At 44.4% G+C, this 19,341-nt stretch overlaps 1 protein-coding gene across 1 annotated transcript in view; it reads right to left on the bottom strand.

Moving 5' to 3' along the window:
• F13A1 (coagulation factor XIII A chain) overlaps nucleotides 1–19,341 on the bottom strand; it is a 58,245-nt gene that overhangs the window by 28,801 nt on the left and 10,103 nt on the right. The window contains exons 3-4 of the mRNA XM_082015122.1: nucleotides 11,774–12,025; nucleotides 4,938–5,056 (exon numbers count right to left, since the gene is read on the bottom strand). Coding sequence (XP_081871248.1) covers nucleotides 4,938–5,056; nucleotides 11,774–12,025 — 371 coding nt within the window. The remainder of the gene's footprint in view (nucleotides 1–4,937; nucleotides 5,057–11,773; nucleotides 12,026–19,341) is intronic.

A 19,341-nucleotide genomic window follows, 5' to 3' on the forward strand; every position in this document is an offset into this window, starting at 1 on the left:
TAAAATTGACAAAGATTAATCCTGGTCTATGAAACTTAGACATCAAAAATACCAAGTGACCTAAAGTAGTCTTCTTCAAAAATAGAGTGAAAAGGTACAGCTTCTTCGATCCAGCATGAACAAGCACAAGAATGAATTGAGGGCAGAGGTGCCTAAATAGACCAGAAACCATTTGTCACAGAACTTGCCCTGCAGTGTGTTTCATTTTCTTTAGGAGAAACTGCATAACAAAGGAAAATACCTCTGTCCCCTGGCAAACGGTAGGAGACAGGGCAATGCACATTAATAAAACAAATATCTTCTAGATGCACATTCTTATATTAACATTCAAGGCTGTGACAGAAACTCCATGGAGCTCATCGCCTTGCTGTGTTAGGTTTTATGTTCTACACTTGCATCCTTAAATATATGATTCACGCTAACAGGATTTTTGCTCTCCTGCTACCTCTAGAGCTGGCCTGATTTTGCAGCTGTCTCCAGCCTGGCTTGGGGATCCTTGGCAGATAAGGGTGACCTGCGTTTTGCCTCCTGAAGAAAGCGAGCAAGAGCCCAGACCAAACTGCTGCTTTGGCAGCCCGGGGAGAGGCAGAGGAGAAAGAAGAGTGAGGCCAGAGAGCTGAGAAGGAAGCCCCAAGGGGTCAAGACTGCTGCTGATGCTGCAGGGAAGATGGGAGGAATAGGGGTGACATCCCAGGCAGCAGACGGGCTCTGGCATAAGCCAAGAGAGCGGAGGCACCAACGTGTTTCATCACCCTCAGCCATTTCCTGGCCAAGGAGAGTCCTTTTCTTTGCCTATGCCTCGGTCCTGCTTGGCTCTCATTGCTCCAGGTACCACCACTGTATGGATTGTTTTCAGCAAGCATCCTCCAAGGCAGCACACCTCTCTCATCATCACCCGCATTTGCACTAAATTACTTTCTCTGGAGGAGATGTTCACTAGTGAGTAACATTTTACAGTCTGAGAAAAATTGGATTCATGGTGTTTGGACAAAGAGGGAAAGAGGGATCAGTGTTTTCCAGGGACCTACTCCTAATATTGTATCATCCCTGGGAAGCTGAATAATTGCCCGGAAGACTCTCCAGTCCACTCGACTCGTATGTGATGTAAATAATCTCGGGTGAATGACCGTGCTGTGGAGACTGTCCTTCCCAAGGAGAATACTCACAACAGAAAATGTAAACTCTGGGCCCTCATAGCCATTCTTCCTGCTTCAATTTCACTTTTCTTCTGATCTGACCCAATGATTTATCACTTTCACCAGGATCAAAATCTGCTTTCTGCACTTCAAGTCACCAGCAGTGCTTAGGACCTGAGTTAAATCAATAAGAAGTTTACCCTGCAAATTAAATCCTTCTCATCTACAGTTTATGAGATGCTGTCAATCTTGCCAACATATACAGAAATAATAAAGAGGAAAGAAATTGCTATCAGGGTTGTTGCCTTCCACCTTAGCATTTACAAAATGACATGAATGATTGTGAAATAACTGGATTAACAGGAGAAGAGATAGGACAAGCTGTAAAGTCTAGCTGCCTTACACTGTTGCAGTAGTGTAAGATGCAGAGTAGCCTTAACTCTAAAACCAGTTCTGCCCTTCTTCACTACCCAGGGATTTAAAAACATTACATCAAACAAAGTCAGTTTCCTGCTCTCACTTGGCATGAAAATATTATCTAGAGGGAAGTGGAATAGCACTTGTAAAGTGCTTTTCATAGCACTTTACATAGCACTTGTAAAGCTAAACACCGCTGAAATGTCAAAGGAACCAAAGCGGCAGTAGACAGCCAGGACAGGTGAGTGAACTTGGGCCAGGCACAGACACTGCCTGCTCAGTACAAGCTGAAATGGAAATAAACCAAATTCAGGACCAAGGAACTTTGGCAGAGCCACCTGGGAAAGACTGCAGATGGAAAACAAGGCACGAGAAAACACACAAAGAACAGGGTTCTCTCTGTACACAGCTGTGCGCTGTGCTACAGAGCAATGCATTTAGTTGGGCTGGCCTTCAATGGGCATCCTCTTTCATGCTAACCTATTTCTAATAGATGACCTTCCATTTAAGTCAAAACAAGAGGGGCTGTATCACCTTTCGCACTGGTTGAATCGGGGCTGTATTTCTCACAGTCAGTTGCAGGCAGATGTGATCTCACGCTGCCTGTGGTTTGATCTGACCAAATGTATGTGCCATAAAGTTACATTTGCACAGTGGGCTGCAAAGCTAACGCAGCTCAACCTGTGGACATGAGACAACTCATGATGGCAACAAGAACACTATGCCCACCTGTTTTATTTTATTTTTCTCACAAAAAAACAACGTTAAACAATAAACATAGCATCCAACTTCTGACATTTCTCGGCTAGAGAATTCCTATGTGCCTAGATTTCCTCCAAAGCCAAATTTCCCCTAAATCCCCTGTGGACTTTTCTGAGTGACTGGCTATTTACACTTTCTTAGAAGAAAGGAATCACTGTCATGTTGCAAGGAACACCTCCTTCCTCATTCATTACAGCCATGTTTCAACTGAGCTGTTGTTTTTTCTTCCTCGGTCCATTTTTCTTGCCTTTCCTCCTCTCATGTTGATGCTGCTCATTAACGACAGCAGCTCTGAGAATCATCTCCCACTAGTAACCCAGTTTTGAACTGTATGTTCCTTTTTAATTTACAACCTGGGCAAAGCTTCCAGCTGTCATTGTTCAAAGCAATTTTTTAGCCTAAGAATATTACCATGCACAAGTCTATCTGTATTTTTGTATATGAACATATACCATTCACCTCTATGACTGTATGTGGCCTTATGCTTTTTACTTACACTGTTGTACAGGGCTATATATCATAAATACAGAATGCATACTTGTATGATATATCCATAATACAGGCCTTGCTGCTAGTACTTTTACTCTTATTCATCCAGGACTGCTGAAAATGAGGGAGATGCATGGTTTTAATGGCTGGAAATGCCAGCGTAATATCAGGAACATCACGACCTCCATCTTGCTGAAAGTGATGGAACCAGAAGAATATTTCTCTATTGCTTTGCAGTTTGAGATGTCTGTTACATCTGTTATATCCATACAAAATGATTGATTCCATTAAAACTCTTGGCTTGGGTGATAGCAAAAGGTGCACCACAGTACAGTGGTGGAAATCAGGTTCTCCAGTTTCAGACAACACAGGAATGAAAGTACATGACAAAGGGCTATGGAACAGCCCGAACTTCCCAGACAGAACTACCTCCTAGCAAAACCAAATAAATAATGTAATTTCTCAAGGCGGGGGGTGATGTTTGTGTCAGGAAGGTGCCAGATTTCTACAATATAAGCACCTCAGGCCAAGCACCATAGGCCATAAATTTAGCATCTTAGGACATAAACCCAGCAGCTGGTTTAAGAAGCACCTTCTACCTCCAGCCACTCATTTGCCTCTCTCCCTCCCCTTTACATCTGTCACAGAGCGAATCTCAAACCTAGGAACAGAGCAAGCCCAAAAAATAACCCAGGGGAAAAAAAAAATCAAGGAGATGCTTCTTCAGCTAGTTCAGCTCTCCAGTCTGATTCACTGCACGGCTGCACAGCGCTTGCAGGGGGAAGGAAGGGCCAGGAGGGGGCATTTTTGGTCAACTTAAATGCACACCCAGCTTTGGCCTCAGGATCTGGTTCCACCTCTCTTCTATCAGAGGCACCATCAGCTTATGGAATTGCTCCCCCACCACCTTATTTAAGGGTTATTTTTATCTCAGTCAGGATGACAGACAGACCCTGCAAACAACGGAAGAATGGTGCAGAGGCAAGGACTCCCTAAAGCAGTGCTGCCGCAGGAAAAAAGATGAAATTGTACCCTTAAATAAAGAGAGATGTGAGTTGAAAGAGCTCTCCAGGGCACATACACTGGCAATCCACCCAGCTCAAGCTTTGAGATTGTCTTTAGCTGAGGGAAAGAAAGCAAAGCAAGAAGGCCCCTTCTGCAAGGCTGCACTGGGGAGGTGCCACTAAAACTGAATGGATCCGTCACTATAGCATTAAGGAAATACTTCAATACTTTCTTAATTGTGCAGTTGTGAAAATCCAGGAGGTGAGAGATGAGCAGAGTTCACCACATCCAATAACTGTCCATTGGAGCCCCTCTGAGTGACAGCTAGGGTTAGTTTTGATCATTTTGATTCTGCTCCTTAATGCCTTTTTCCCATTCTCATGTGACAACTTAAGTCTTTCATCCCATAGGAATTTTCAGGCTGGTTGGTGCTAACAAACAGATTGAGGTAAAACAGGCAAGCAATAAGTCTGATGTTATTGAAGGCACACCAATACCCCACGCCAGCCTGGCGGGGGCTGTTTGCCCCTGGCTGCAAGAGGCCACTGGAGGCTGATATTGTCAAGTCCAGGCAGCAAAGGGAGAGGTTCCCCACTTTGTCACTGTGGTGAGGAAATTTAAAATTCTGGGGTTAAATCTCACTTTGTCATAGGAAGCCTGTGACAAGCTGACCCCCAGGAAGGTCAGAATTATTTCTACCAAGCCGCTAAAACTAAAAGGAAGAGTCAAAAAGCAATACAAGCTATTGCTGAAAAAGGAAGAAAAAAACCCCAAAATCGCTAGTCTGTCACCAAATTGGTTTGATTCTGAAGCAGCAACAACGTAGCAGCAGAAATACCGCTGCACTGTGGAAACCTCAGCTAATGATTGTAACTTTCAACAGACAGCCTCTTAGTATCTCAAATATGCCCCTAAAACAAGATCTTTAAATATTAGCTGTTATAACGTTGCTTTTCTTGGTTAGGCATATACCCATTTCATACAGTTTTAAAATTATGCCCCTTGTGTTTCTGAAGGAGAGACCAATAATGCACTCCAGAGCCCACAGTCTCAACCACAGTCTGGTGTCAATTATTAACTCATTTGCTGTCCTACTGGGAGCAGCCAGGGAAGGTCTAAATAGCTCACCTGACCATAACTCCAGCTTCTTAATTTTATGTCGTTGATGTTTCCATGGAAAATAATACCAACATCATTCAGGACGTATTCTTCCCTTTCCTTCTCATCATCCAGATACACCGCATCCTCTGCATCAGTTTACCAAAAATAAATGTTAACACAGTTGCTTAGATTTCATATAGGACAGATAAAAAAATCTTAGCATGTAATACAGTAATCTTTGATGAAAAATACCCCTCTTCCACCAAACAAAGCATTACTTGCTTCAACAGACTACAAGAATAAGGACATAGTGACCCCAGTTAGGATTATGATACACAACTTAAAAGCGTGGAAGATGCAAAAATGCTGACAACTCCTGCCTGTTTTCTCAGGCTCGTACTCGTAAAGTATGATTAAAATGTCACATTTTATCAAGAATTTTATGATTACTGTGTACCACTAATTTAAAAGTTGGAGCACCATGAGGCAATTCTGCATCCGTACAAACAGATCAAAGAACAATTTCAAACCTATTAATGTTAATGGAAAACAGTTCAAGTCAAGAGAGCTAAAGAAAAATCTGTAGTGCATTAAAAAAATGGAATATGGTTTTTATAGTGTATTAACAGAAGGGTTTGATTGCTTTTTCTATACATAAGTTATTGACTAGTGTATCCCTCCTCCATGTAGCTTGACTGACTAGCTAATAAAAGGAAAAATCCAGGTGTCCAAATGAAAACTGGAAGTAATTGGAAGAGATCTTTATCAAAACATACACAAAGGGTATATCCTAGATTGGCCTTATATCAAGAGTCAAGAGCATATGCGTGGACCCTCACCTTGCAAGCACATTTCACATATGTAAATAACCCACTATTAATATTTATAAATAACCCTGAATGACATGAAACTATTCAGACGTTCACAGGTAAGTATGAAGCAGGTCATGATTCTGTGATGCTAGAATGGTTGAGGATTTCTTTCCTGTGCCAATGCTTGTATTTTGAGACTAAGAGATACAGCTTAACAATTAATAGTAGGGGAATTAATTAAGTTGAGGAAATCGGTAATGTGGTACTAGATGGAAAATTAGAGGGAAGCAATAACCTCTGATTGATATGGGCAAGTACAAAACTACCACTCAGTACTGCCATAGCGGATTTCTTCAGCATCCCACTACAAATTACTAGAGGATCATTTAACTTTTAAAAAGATTTGTTGTATTTTGTTGAAATGCAAATCAGATTTGTACTTCCTTGTAAACCTCATCCTCAAAAGCTTCATCATTTGCCCATAAAACTGCAATTTGGCTAAAAATAAGTTAAATCTGAGCCCTCCAAAAAAATAGATGGCAAAACTCACACTGGCTCCAGCTAGGTGAAGGGTTTTGCCAGTCTACACACCTGACCTTGCTGGAAGTTTTGTTTTCTCTGAAGATATATTTGTATCTGTATGTCTATACATACAGAAGAGATTGTGCATAGATATGTAACATAATGAGCCCCACATTGGTGTGCAAGGAACGATAGGGAAGCAGGTGTTAGATGTAAAAAGCTTTTATTGCATTTGAGGAGATCAGCGCTTGCCATTATGCTTTCGGCAGGGTTTGCCGTACAGGCTCTGCGGACTATGTCCAAACCCAAGCAAACAGAGAAGCAGCAGGTTTTATCGGGTTTTCCCTAAGATAAGCAGGTCTGAGACCTGCTCTTGCAGCTGGCAGGGTGGTGGTATGCACCCAGCTTCTACGGGCTGGGCCATCAAGAAGTTTCTTTATAGGCTTCTCGCTACCCATGACCTAGCCAACCTGCGCCCAGGCACAAAGTGGAAGATCACGGGTTTATTACATTCAGAGTCTACCTGATGAAAGAGAGCGTTAAAACTTGACAGTGAATCAAAAAGCTGCAGTCATTTATGCCAGCCAGGGACCCTCATACTTACGAAACTGTATATTACATGACTTTTTTGAGGTCCAGCTCCCAGCTCTAAACAAGTTCCGCATAACATCCCACTAAAAATGTTGCAGACGTTACAGATCATCTAGGCTCTGTTTCATTAGGCTGGATCTGCCTGATTTTCTGATTGAACAATTATATGCATTCTCTCACTGAGCTCTGGATTTTATTAAAGCACATCCATACAATTGGTACAGAGAACGCATTTAAAGAACTCACACCTTCTTCTGTACAGTTACACGTTCGGTGCAGTGTGCGCATATGCCTTCTTGACAGCTGTTGTTTTCTTTCAGGGATTGAAAATATCAATATTGATCTAGTTGGTATCAACTGAGATGCCTATGTTATTTCGAGACTGCGTGATCTTTGCTAAATCAGATGAAAATTGATTAACTTCTCTGTCAATTATTTTAAAATATTTGTGTTTTTTGATAAAGTAAAAAGGGCTTCTGTGTTACACAGAAGCCAGATGCTTTGATTTTTGACAGCTTTCACTACCTTTGAGACTGTTTAGAAGAAAATACAAGGCATTTGCGACTACTTTGATGCTAAGCGTGCTCTACATAGTACAACTCCTAATTATTTTCTGCAAGTGGAGGCTCACATCTGACAAACAGAAGAATTCCACAGAAATTTGCTGGGTTTGTTTGTTCTTTTTCTCTAGCAGTTTAGGGGTTTTTTTTACTCACTTCTTTTATCCTGGGAAATTACTAAGACACTAGCAATGCTACAAAGAAGCAAATTAGCCTCTATGCTTCTCCGTTTGAAGACAGATAAGGTGAAAATACACTTCACGTGAAGACAGTACTGCAGGTGAGGAATCCCACTGAACACAGGCTCCTTGTAAAAGAGATGAGAATTTTCCCCTTTCAATTTGGGAAGGTGAATGAGCATGAGAGGACCCTACCCAGCATGGGGGGACCCCCATCCCCAGCACAGCAACCGCCTGGAGTTGGAAATGCTATTTCTTCGTGCAGAGAGTGACCGCTGAGCACAGCGGCACCAGCAGACGGGTGGAGGTAGCAGCCCTGTCCTGACCACCCAGCCTCTCTTCAACGCGCTCCCATGGGAATCCGGGAATGCAAGGCTGGGGCTCACTGCAACCACAAAACTCCCGGGGCTCTTGCTGGGAAGAGGGCAGCGCTGTGGCAAACACAGAGCTGCAAGAGCTCAAAATACTGTTATCTACAAAACCCCCTCCAGCCAGGATCAAGATCAGTATGCTGCCTTGCAACTGCTAGTGCTTGCCTACGTTAATGTAGCTGAAGGATGAAGCTCTATGAGAATTTTACCCACGTGGAATTTATGATACAAGAGATCAATTTTAATATTTAGCTATAAATGCAAGAAAATATTATTGGGCCAAATTTGGAAGACTGGTAACATGCGAGAGGAGTCCAAAGTCAACCGCATGTTACTAATCCTCAAACTGTATTAGGACATTTAAGCAGAAGAAATGTGCAACTGACTCAGTAAAGTTGCAATATATTTAGTTGCTTAAATATAATGCACTTGGCAGGAGGCTTGGGTGAATGAAATGCACACCTCAGCCCACAGAGTCTGCAGCTTACTCAGATACACTATGCATCTCCACCTGTGGGAGAGCCACACAAGTCAATGCAAGGTCTTTTCCTGATGAGCACTGAATGTTCTCCAGCAGAAAGTTGCTGGGACTCAGCACCTCCTTGGAAAGAGCTCAGAGTTATCCAGATCAAAGGAGCCATTCTCTGTTTTCATGTAGTCTGATACTGCTAAGAGTTAAGTTACACTCCAAGAAGGTATCCTTAACTACTTGCCATTTGTATCTTCTGTTTCAGAACTGAAAAGGGCTCTGTGTGCCCAAAAGCACATCTGCTTTTCCCAACTATGTCAGCTGGCTGGAGAAAGGATGCTGCCTCTCCTCACAGGCTTTATCTTGCTTATTAAGTAATGCAAATTTCCCCTCAGTACCTAAAAAATGAATCCTCTAGCTTGCTGAATTCCCAGATGTTTAGGGCTTGTGTATATCGTTTTGCAGGATCAGGCACTGCATCTGCATCTTTAAAGTATCTTGGTGATCAGCCTTCAACGTAGCTAAGGGGATTAAAATATATAAAAGCGTCTGATGATTTTGGAAGCAAAATAAACTGTAGCTTGACTGGTAAAGTATTCAAACTTGTTCTGAAACAGCAGAAAAAAACCCCTTATCCTTGGCTAGGCAGATATGTCAAAACTGAACTACAGTGAGAAATGGAGTAATAAGAAAGGGCATAAATGCCACTGTCTTAAAGAAAAGCTCATACCAACACATTGATGTTTCTCCAAAATGATGAGTCGGAAAGCTGTGCTAGACACTGGCAGAGTCCGTTCTCTGCTCCCTGCTATAACAATCCCCATTCATTCCTGGCATCAGCCTTCTTTCGTCTTAATGAGGCCTTTTACGCAGACTTTTCTGCTTAGCTATTAACCCAGCAAACAAGTCTAGGAGATTTTCAAACTATTGTTTTCTCTGCAGTTTAACTGCCTGAGTTTTTATCCCCTTTTGTCATTCCACTGAACAATCTTTTCCAGCCAGGGAATAAAGCGTGGAGAAACAGTCCCTGGTTTTCTAACACAAGGAAAGGGGGGGGAAAGGCAGACACAGCAGCCAATTAGCCCGAACTACCTAGGAGTAAAACCAGGGCAAGAAATGAGAATAAATCCAAATCCAAATCGAAATGAAACATGCAGAAAACGAAAACTACAGTAGTCAGCAAGGGACAGAACTGAAGTCACTGAGACACACCTGAACATGTAAGCTGGAGATGAAAATGTGGTCCTACAGGAGTGACCCTGAGTTGCCTCCCCTGGGCCTGAGGGCACACAGCACATCCTCGCTGCCCCAAGACTTTTTACTTTTCTGAAGCAGAGCTTTTCACTTAGCCTTGCTGATGGCTGGTGCTGGAGGCAACTGTTGCATGTCTTACTCCCTGCAGGTTTGCTCCCATGCTGTGGTTTTAATTTTGCAGTTTTTGGCCCCATTCAGCTCAGGTGTGAGGGAGAGAGGGTGGGCACAGGACAGCAAAGCACCTGTGATCAGTCAGCACACAGGACCGGTGGGGAAGGAGGTGTGAAGAAAGGATTGATTTTCCCCTTCCACCGCCTGACTAGCACCTCGAATCAGCCTGTGTGGTCCCAGTCACACCACAGTGGGGTAGCCAAGCCCCCCACATCACATTTTTTCTCCACATCAGGGCTGCACGCAGCCCTAGCTGGTTGTATGCTAGTCATGAGGCAACCTGTGGCAATTTAAGAAGCTTTTTCTTTGGGGTTTTATCCCTTTCCAAAGAAGTGCTCAGCCACTGCGGAGTTACCATGCTGGCTAACAAACTGGCTGTTACGATACCCAGGACTAAAGCCAAGGGATGCTGTACCTTGGGGTGGAGAATCGCACCTCCCTAGCTGGAGCTGTGACAGCCTCATGATGCCTTCACCAACCTTGAGCAGTTTTGTCTGCTCACCAGTGGGTCATATCTTTAGCAATGATTCCTCTCTTTCTGTTACACACTCTCCCAGACTAAACCCTTAGCGTGCTGCTCTAAGGTTCCTACCTCCCTGCTGCCTTCAGAAGTACCTCACGGTGTTGCGGAGCCTTGGACCCTGCCCTTCCCTCCTGTTCCCACTTAAGCAACTCCACTTTACTCAGCATTAATGTATATCTTCCTAAATAATGCATAAGCTAATCATTGCTTATATTCCCTTGGACCAGGGGCAAGTAATGAATTCAGCACAAATCATTCGACGTACTGACAGTAGGTGCAGCTGAATAATGGACTCTATTAATAACGCTAAACTTACTCGTCACTCAGCAGGATGACCCTTGTTTTGTACGAGATTATTTGATGCAAATACTCTGGTAAAAAAATTGAAAGATGAAGGAAAAGTGGTGGGACAATATTAAAGTTAGTTGGTGACCTAAGTATATAGCAATATGTATGACTTAGAGCCTTGCAAGAGTCAGAAGCTGAGACAGAGTGCTACAGCCTGTCAGAAGGCTGAGCCAAACCTCTCTGGTCCTCCTTGCCTCATTAAAGCCACACATGGAGTTCATTGGGTAAAATAAAATTGTGTCAGCATAAGGGCCGATTTTAGCTGGATCCAGGGAGATTTAATAAAAAATAAATTGTTCTTCAACCCACTGGATTATAAAAAAAGGCTCATTTGTGAAATATTCTGTTCCTCACAGAGGACATGGTTGCTGGTAATAAGTCGCCACTAAAGGGGAAGTTATAAGAACAAATGTTGTGTAGCGGTGGGAAGGCACCACCCGTGACACCACAGCAGGCTGACTCCATCCAGCCTGCGCAGGAGCAGCAGCTCCCATTGAATTCCTGCAGGCTTTCGGCTACAGATCACAGAATCACAGAATCACTAGGTTGGAAAGGACCTTCAAGATCATCAAGTCCAACCATTCAACCTTAAACACGGCAATCAGCAACATAACTCAAGGGAGTACGGGACGCTGCCACATCCTGCCCCACACCCCATCCTGGAAAAAAACATGCCCGTATTGACTTGTCAGTTTAAGGCACACACAGGCAGGCAAGAGGATCACGCTGGTGCCTGTTAAAGTCAGAGTAAAGCCTTGGGGTCTATTTACTATGAGAAATGGAGCATCGTTGCACTGCCCAAGCTGGCAAACACAGGCTTGGGCTCATAAAACTGCAGAGGGCAGCTACAGCACAGGCACAGGTCTGCAGTATGGAGCCCCGCTCAGACAGGGCTGTTCCCAGCCTGAAAGACTTGCCTCTTGGCAAGATTCTGTATGATTTCCAGACCCAAACTGGCATGTCTGCCACCTCCTTTGTACCCAACTCCCCTTCCTGGACCACCCCCTCCCAAAACCTGATGAGCCCAGCAGCAGAAAGCATGAAGCTTTGACAAAGTACTTACGGTGGCACCAAGGATTGAACAGGATGTAAGTGTCAGTTGCTGAGTTTCTCTGTGTCCGGAAGATGCCAAAGGGAGTCCAGACAGCAACGTACAGGCGAAACTTCCCAATGATGCAGGTGGCAGAGGACATGATGGACAGGCGAATGGAGTTGTTCTCCTTGTGGGTAATCTTGGCTCCCCACTCGCCGGGTTTCAGCACACCACCTATGAGGATCGGGATGTAGGTGCCTTTGTTTTGCTGTGGGTAGCGACCTGGAGAGAGAGGTGAAGAGGTTCACCTTGTTTTTGACAGTTTCTTAATTTCCTGGCAGTCCTCTGTCCCTTTGTCTTATTTTCAAGTGGCAAGTTTTAGTGGGCAGGTGCCACCTCCCTCCCTCAGAGCTTCACACAGTGCCCGGTCACTTGGCAGTACAGCCACATGAATACAGGCAACACCTCTCAGCAAGCAGCCTGTGTAGACACCCCACCCATCTCACTCCAGCAAGCTTCAGTCTTGCTGGCTCGGGCACTGCCAGGAGCGTAGCATAAACAGGGGCTGTGCCAGGATTTCCTTGTTCACCACTGTTTATCCTAGTGCAGCAAGCCACACTCCAGCTTGCTCCTTGCCCTGGTGTCAGCTACACTGTTGGTAAGCGTGGGTAAAAGACCCTTCCTCAGCTCAGATGCACCCACCACCCTTGCCATGAGCATGCAAGTGCCCACTGGGGCCCCAACATTGGCTTTGGGGCTCTTTAGAAGAGCAGAACCTTGTTCTTCTCACTGCACTACTATGCTGATAAGCAGAAACCAAGAGCTCTTTCACACAAGTCCTCAGAGATGGAGGAAATACAAGTCAGTCCACCAGCAGATACCCAGCGCTTGGTTCCTCCTGAGCATCTGCTCCTCACAGGTGGAGTGGGAACCACCTCTGGACACCCAGAGTATAGATGAGCACATTTGGGCTGGATAGCCGAACTTCTTCTGCAAGCAATTGGTCCCAAAGTATGACACACCTCCAAAGTACGGCACATGATAGTCTACCTCACAGTAAGACAAATCACATCCTAGAGAAGCTTATTTTCCTCTGACAACTATAAAAAGCATCTAGATAGATAGGCTGCATGTAAACATGGACACAGCCAGGATTCAAAGTTGTGTGAGGATCCACCCTTTGAGCCTGAGGTAGAGCCAAACTATATCTGGAAGCCAACCAGCAGCGCAGACAGAAAAGACATTTGTGAGAAGGCTGAGTTCCTTATCTCATGCTCAAATCTATTCTTCGTTTCGTATTTTAGACTGAAAGTCAGATTTTTCTCATTCAAAAATAGGGTAATGAAAAGCAACAATGGCAGACAGAGAGACGGACTTCCATATTTTTCATTTCTACTATTTAAGAACTTCAAAATTAAACTCACAAGGGCATTGGTTTTCATGCTTGTTTATTTTTGTACAGCTGATGTAGACATAATCCCAGATCTGAATACTGCTACATTCTGGGAAAGGACAACTCCAGCTTTGAATATGAAGCTTGCGAGCTGCTATAACATCCATGTTTCTAAGAAATCTGGGGCTACTGTGCCTCATCCAAGAGATTATTTGGTGCACATGAATTTCCATTTTGCAGATGTTCAGTGCACATAAATAACCCACTTTGCCCTGACGGCCAGGGATGCTGTAACCCATTAAACCCTTTCAGATCAGTGAAGGACACAACAGAAGGGAAAGAGCTACAGAAGAATAAAGGACTAGAATCAGAGAGCAAAATCAATAGAAAACACTAGAAGATAAAGCACTGGACACTTCAAATATAAGCCATCAAAGGAAAGCCAGTTTAGAGAGAAGAGCCTACAGAGGTAACAGAGGTAAGAGTCTTGCAGCTGCTAACAATTGCGATCTGAGAGCTGAACATATTCTTGTTCTTTGCGGTGCAACTGGGTATGACCCAGCTTGCCTCTACAGTTGATATTTTGCTTCTGGTTTTGATATAATTTTATTTTTGTTAAAAGCAGTCCACACAAAGCAGCAGCAGAGCAAACCAAGTAATTAAACTGACATCACTGAAAACTGTTAACAAGTGCTACTTTTAAAAATACCTCCCTTACCTCTTTCAGAAAGGTGGGAGGGGGGAGAGATTAGTATTTTAACATGGTTAGGAACTGACACTGTCATCTTCACTGGAAGCTGCCCATCAATGTAGGAGCCTACTGGGGACAGAAGGGGCTGTGCTGTGGTGGGGGCTTTGCACCACCATGTCTGTGTACGCCACATGCACATGGGGAGGCTGCAGAATCACTCTCCAGTAAATCTGCCTATAGGAACCAGATAGGATCCCAAAGAGGCCACGGGGCCTTTGCAAGACAACCTTATGGAAACTCCCTCACCGGCACCTCATAGCATGTTTGGCAAAGTACCAAGCCTCTAGTATTCTCACTTTTCTGAAGCCCCAACATGCAAAAACCCATTCACCCTTCCAAACAAAGGTCTCTTTTGCTTGCAAAGCCACAAGACACCCTAATATATCTGTTGCTTGACAAGGGAGTACCTGTACCTCCTGCTGAGGAGCATGCAAGGTCTTTTCAGCCCAGAGCCCGTGCATGTCCCTCACAGCTGCTCCCATGCAGTGAGAGGCAGGCCACTCCACTATCTTGCTCACCCATAAGGAGAAGGTGCTCTGGGGTATTGCCTGCATCCCTGCAGACATAGCAGGGATGCCAGGGAAGGGATATCCTAGAAGTCAGGATAATTTGCAGATGTTATAGACAGTAAATACAAGAGAACATTGTTTGCTTCTGACAGATGAGCAGGGTTTGGTGCTCGCTAACAGTTGCATAAATCCTGAACCCACAAGGAAGCCTGGGAAGATGGGAAGAGCCCTCAAGAGTGAGGTGAGCAATTTCCAACGTTTTCTTTAAAGGGAGGACAGGTTCCCTAATCTTCTGAAACAAAAACCAAAATGCAAATGGGAGAGCAAGGGAATTGTTACTTCTGACAGGAGCTTGTGGAGCTGAATTGTAATCACACATCTAGACACCTGACAGCACCAGCCACACTAGTCTCATATACACACATCTGTTGTCTTGATACAGTAGCACTATAAGCTGAATAACTTTGGCATTACATGCTAAGGCTGCTGGCAAAAGAATCCTTATGTAGGTTCGGTACTATGTTTATAAACATCGTAGGGAAGTCCTCTCAGGATGGCTTGGCCATCTGACTTTTATCTACATCTTGAGCACACACTTCTTGCTGCAGTGGAAAAGCAGGGCCAACTTTGGCTCATAGTTGGGATACATGTAATGTCAGCCCTTTCTCAGAAGATATAACGTGCAATGGTGATTTCATTCTCTGGGTTAGAGTCTTTAAGGAAGAAGATTCAACATTATCCCAAGACTCATTACCAAAAGCCTGTGGACACCTGGCAGAGCACTCTCTGCAGGATCTCTGGTGTTAACCCAACCCATAGAGAGGCAGAAGGGTGTTTGGGTGCATGTCAGGACCAGGAGCCATGTATAGAAGAGAAACTCTTTTTATGCTGACAGGAGGGTGCTTCTGCCAGCAGCATCAGCTGGCTCAGGATCCCTTTTGCTCTGATTTGCTCCGGGAGTTGGCAGCTTGAACAATGCTCTGCAGCCAGTTCTTTGTGGTTGCCTCACTCCCTGATGCTCACGTGTGCTTTGGGTGTAGGAGGCCCTGGCCCTCACTCGAGGACATTTCACAGCCAACTGCTATGTGAAAGACAAAGTCGTTGCATGACATCATGCTGTTGGGATGTCCCTGTCTGCTCCCTCTAACAGCACATGGACATCAGAAAATCCAGCCTGCGAATTCAGAAAGCCTGGAGGTTGCTGCACTGTTACCACCAGGCACAGGGTGAGTTTTTTATAAGTTCCTTTTGCAGCTCAGAAGATATCAGGCACTGAACATGGGCTGCTGACTGTCTTGCCTTTGAGGCAGGAGAAGACAGGAGAGAATTCTCAGTGGCCCTCTTTCATGGGCCTCCAACTCTCTGCATTTCACAGCTAGATACTGAGCCACAATACTGCCAGAAGACATTATTTTTACAGAAGCCTCCCTTTTACAGAAGGTTTAATAGCCCAAACATCTATTTCTCTTGCTTCACAAGTGCACAGGCCTGCAACTCTTTGGTACTTCTTTCTTATCCCACCTTGGTTTCTGTAGCTATCCAAGCTGGGCTCCTAAATCTCCTGCTCACTTCAGTTGCAGCTCAGCTCTGCTCTACACACAGAATCACAGAATCATTAAGGTTGGAAAGGACCTTTAAGATCATCAAGTCCAACCATCAACCCAACACCACCATGTCCACTAAACCATATCCTGAAGAGCCATGTCTACACCTCCTGGGCTTTCTAGGCACCCAGGAAAGGAGGAGCAAAATAGCTGTTTGTTGCTATTAAATGAGCTCAGGTCTCACTCAGCATTGCATCACAAGGCTTTGAAAGTAAGTAAACATGAGTGAAGGTTTACATGGTAAAATGCATCATGACTGATGCATGTGTGGATGTGGGCATGTACGGGATGCTCCCCACCACACACACACACACACACACACACCCCTTACAGGGGCAAAAAGCAGAGAGCAGTGTTTGTTAAATCTTGCCAAAGTCTTATTTACATGGTAGCAAAAGAATGAGTCCTTCAAAACACAGAACCGTGGCCACACACATGCATTCAAGGTGAATTATTTTTAACATATGCCTCAGCTCCTTAGCACGTCAGCTCCAGGCCCGTCAAGCACAGAGGCAAGCTGTGTTTAATTTGGCTGCACCAGAGAGAGATTTACAGCAACAGAGGGAGAGCAAGACATAGGTACAGCAAGTTCAGTCAGCAAGGCACGAGCGTTCCTCCTCCGGCTGTCCAAGTCTGCTGCTGTTCCTTCCAAGTGACTAACAGGGACCAGGGCGTGCTCAGACCACTCCCCTGCCCAGTCCCTCGAAACCTCTATCTCCATCTAGTTTAGTTTCTCCCTTGGTCCCCAGCGGACATACACGCTGCTGTATGTGTGCGTGCATTAAACAGCTCCTAAACGCCCCTGCTGAGTTGCACCAGCAGGTTGGCACGGCCAGCGGGGGACCGACGGCTGCTCTTGGGTTGGCGCTACACAAGCAAGTAGGTGTTTTACTTTTGGCAGGGAGGAGGGAAAATTTGGTAGTACAGAGATTAGAGATCTACTGAGCTTCAGAGGACATTTCCTCCCTGGTGGAAGTAGGATACCTCAAAAGAGGGGGAGGTGAACAAAGCTGTTTCTCAGTAGTTTTTTTAGGAGTCCTCCTTAGAAGTTTCTTTTTTAAAGGAGTCGAGGAATCTCTCTCCCTTTGGGACATACATTACACACAGTAAGGTTAACAATTTTCCTGTTAGGTTCATTTGTTTTACCTAGATACGCTCTTTCATACAAAGGGTAAAGAATCTATTTCAATGCCAGCCCTGGAAAAATAATAATTGTGACAGGTTGATAAATAAATTTGAACTGGAAGCCACAAGTGCAGTGGCTGTGTAGCAGAGGTAAGTCTTATTGTAGCAAGCAGCCTAGGGATGGGTGTTAGCATACTGGGACCGTGCCTTATTCATTGCTATGAATAACTACAACAAATGTCTGAAAACGGAGAGAAGGAGAGAAAGAAGAAGAGAAAGAAGGAGGACGAGGAAGGAGGGAAGAGAGAAGAGAAAAAACAGGGAAAAAAAGAAAAAGTAAGACAAAGAAAAAAGAAATGAGAGATGCTCTAATAAAATCCCAAACAATCAAAACAAGCAAGAACGAGAAACAGATTTTTGTGAAAAACAGTAGTGTCTTTGAGCCATTGCTGTAATAGCACATCTGGGCTCCTCCTACCCTCAAATCCCATTGCCTTCAGAAGTGCTGCATACAAACTTGGAAATGTAGGAAACCCAAATAAGAATCCTTAACATCTGACTGCTCTGGCCCAGGAGCGAATGTTTCTAATACTTTACAGTTGTAAAACACACATCAGTGTCACGCACCTTAGCTATTAAAACCATTAAAAAATACAGCTAGATTTTATGTGCCACTTGATGCTGTTGCAACAGTGCAAAAGGAGAGCATAAGAAAGATAAAGATTCCTTTGCATGAAATACTGTGTCCATGGAGCACCTCAAGGGAGTCCCTCCTCCCTGTTCCTCTGGGAATTCCAGAGGCAATAATATCCCTGGAAAAAAAATACCCCAACGCCTTTGTTCAGAAAGTGAATTTTGTTGTTGTTTGCTAAGAGCTGGCAAACAGGTCTCTCCTCTGTCTGGAGTCAATTTCTAGGAAATGTGTTCCACTGCTAATACATTATTCATTCTTCCCCAAAATGGAATTCCATGTTCAGACCATCAGTTGTTTCTGTATCTTTGTTGAATTTTTGTAGCTCTTTGTTAAACAGGGACATAGTGATTTAATAAACTCTCAGCACTGGGTTACGTACCAGCACCAACAGAGTTTGCCCCCAGTACCAGAGTTAGTTGCTCTTGTATAATGCCAAGAAGGCTCCTAAAAAAAATTCAAGATCCAGCTTTTTTCCAATCAGCAGCTTTTTCCAAGAGGCAGAACTCAGCTCAACATCCCATCCGAGGTGCTGGGGGACACCTCGTGTCCCAGCCACTCCATTAGCTACCACCTGCCCTGCACCAGAGCTGCTGAGGAGGGCAGGTGACAGCAGGGGTAGCAATACTTCCCACTAAGACAGATTTACTGCCTGACAAAAGGAACAAAACCTCAACCCTCCTGGAATAACCCATGTCCCAACACTGCCGTGAAATTAGGGAAAGGTTGTGGACACTGTAGGACAGTATGAAGAGCTCCTTTGATTCTTGAGGGTGGTCCTGCATCAGACCCCTTGTTATTTAGTTGTACTCAGATATCCCTGTGACTGTAGGTGGGAATTTGGTTGTCGCCTAAATAAGTCTTATGGGATCAGCTTTAACATGTTTTTGTTCTTAGCTGCTTTCATGTGTTTATAACTATTCCTCTGGAGCAGGCCTGGGAAGACTGTAGAAAAAGGAGCAGCAAGTCTCTGCTCTCATCTCAGCCCAAAATCCAATGATTTATAAAGCCTGAGGAGTGCATATGGGCAGGTGCGTGGGTATCTATGCATGCACACATGTGGAAAGGGGGTAGTAGCCTGGATGACTGGGGTTTATGATCATTCCAGAAGTATGCCAATGAATAAAATGTTCATAATAGTATTTAGGGCTAGACCAATATATATGGATTTATGAAGTCATTTAAGGAAAATACAAATATACAACAGTTTATGAGGATGTGGGGAAATATCAAGTAAGGATGCAAGTATAAACTCATCAACCATGCTAGGATATACAGCCATATACAGGAAACTACTACTAAAAGCAAGACTGAAGGCTGTATAAGCCCATCTAATCTTACACCTGCTTTTCAGAGAAATCACTGCCACTGCAGCAGTGACTGCAGAAACTTTGCAGCATTCATGCCAAACTGGCTGCCCCAGGTGCAGGAGCCATCCTCGGAGAGGCTGAGCCCCTCACTGTGGAAAGCCAAGAGCAGCACAAAGTATCCCCATCACCACGAAGGCGGTAGTCAGGAGAGATCA

This window comes from Phaethon aethereus (assembly GCF_964289735.1).
Source record: "Phaethon aethereus genome assembly, chromosome: 2".
Lineage (NCBI taxonomy): Eukaryota > Metazoa > Chordata > Aves > Phaethontiformes > Phaethontidae > Phaethon > Phaethon aethereus.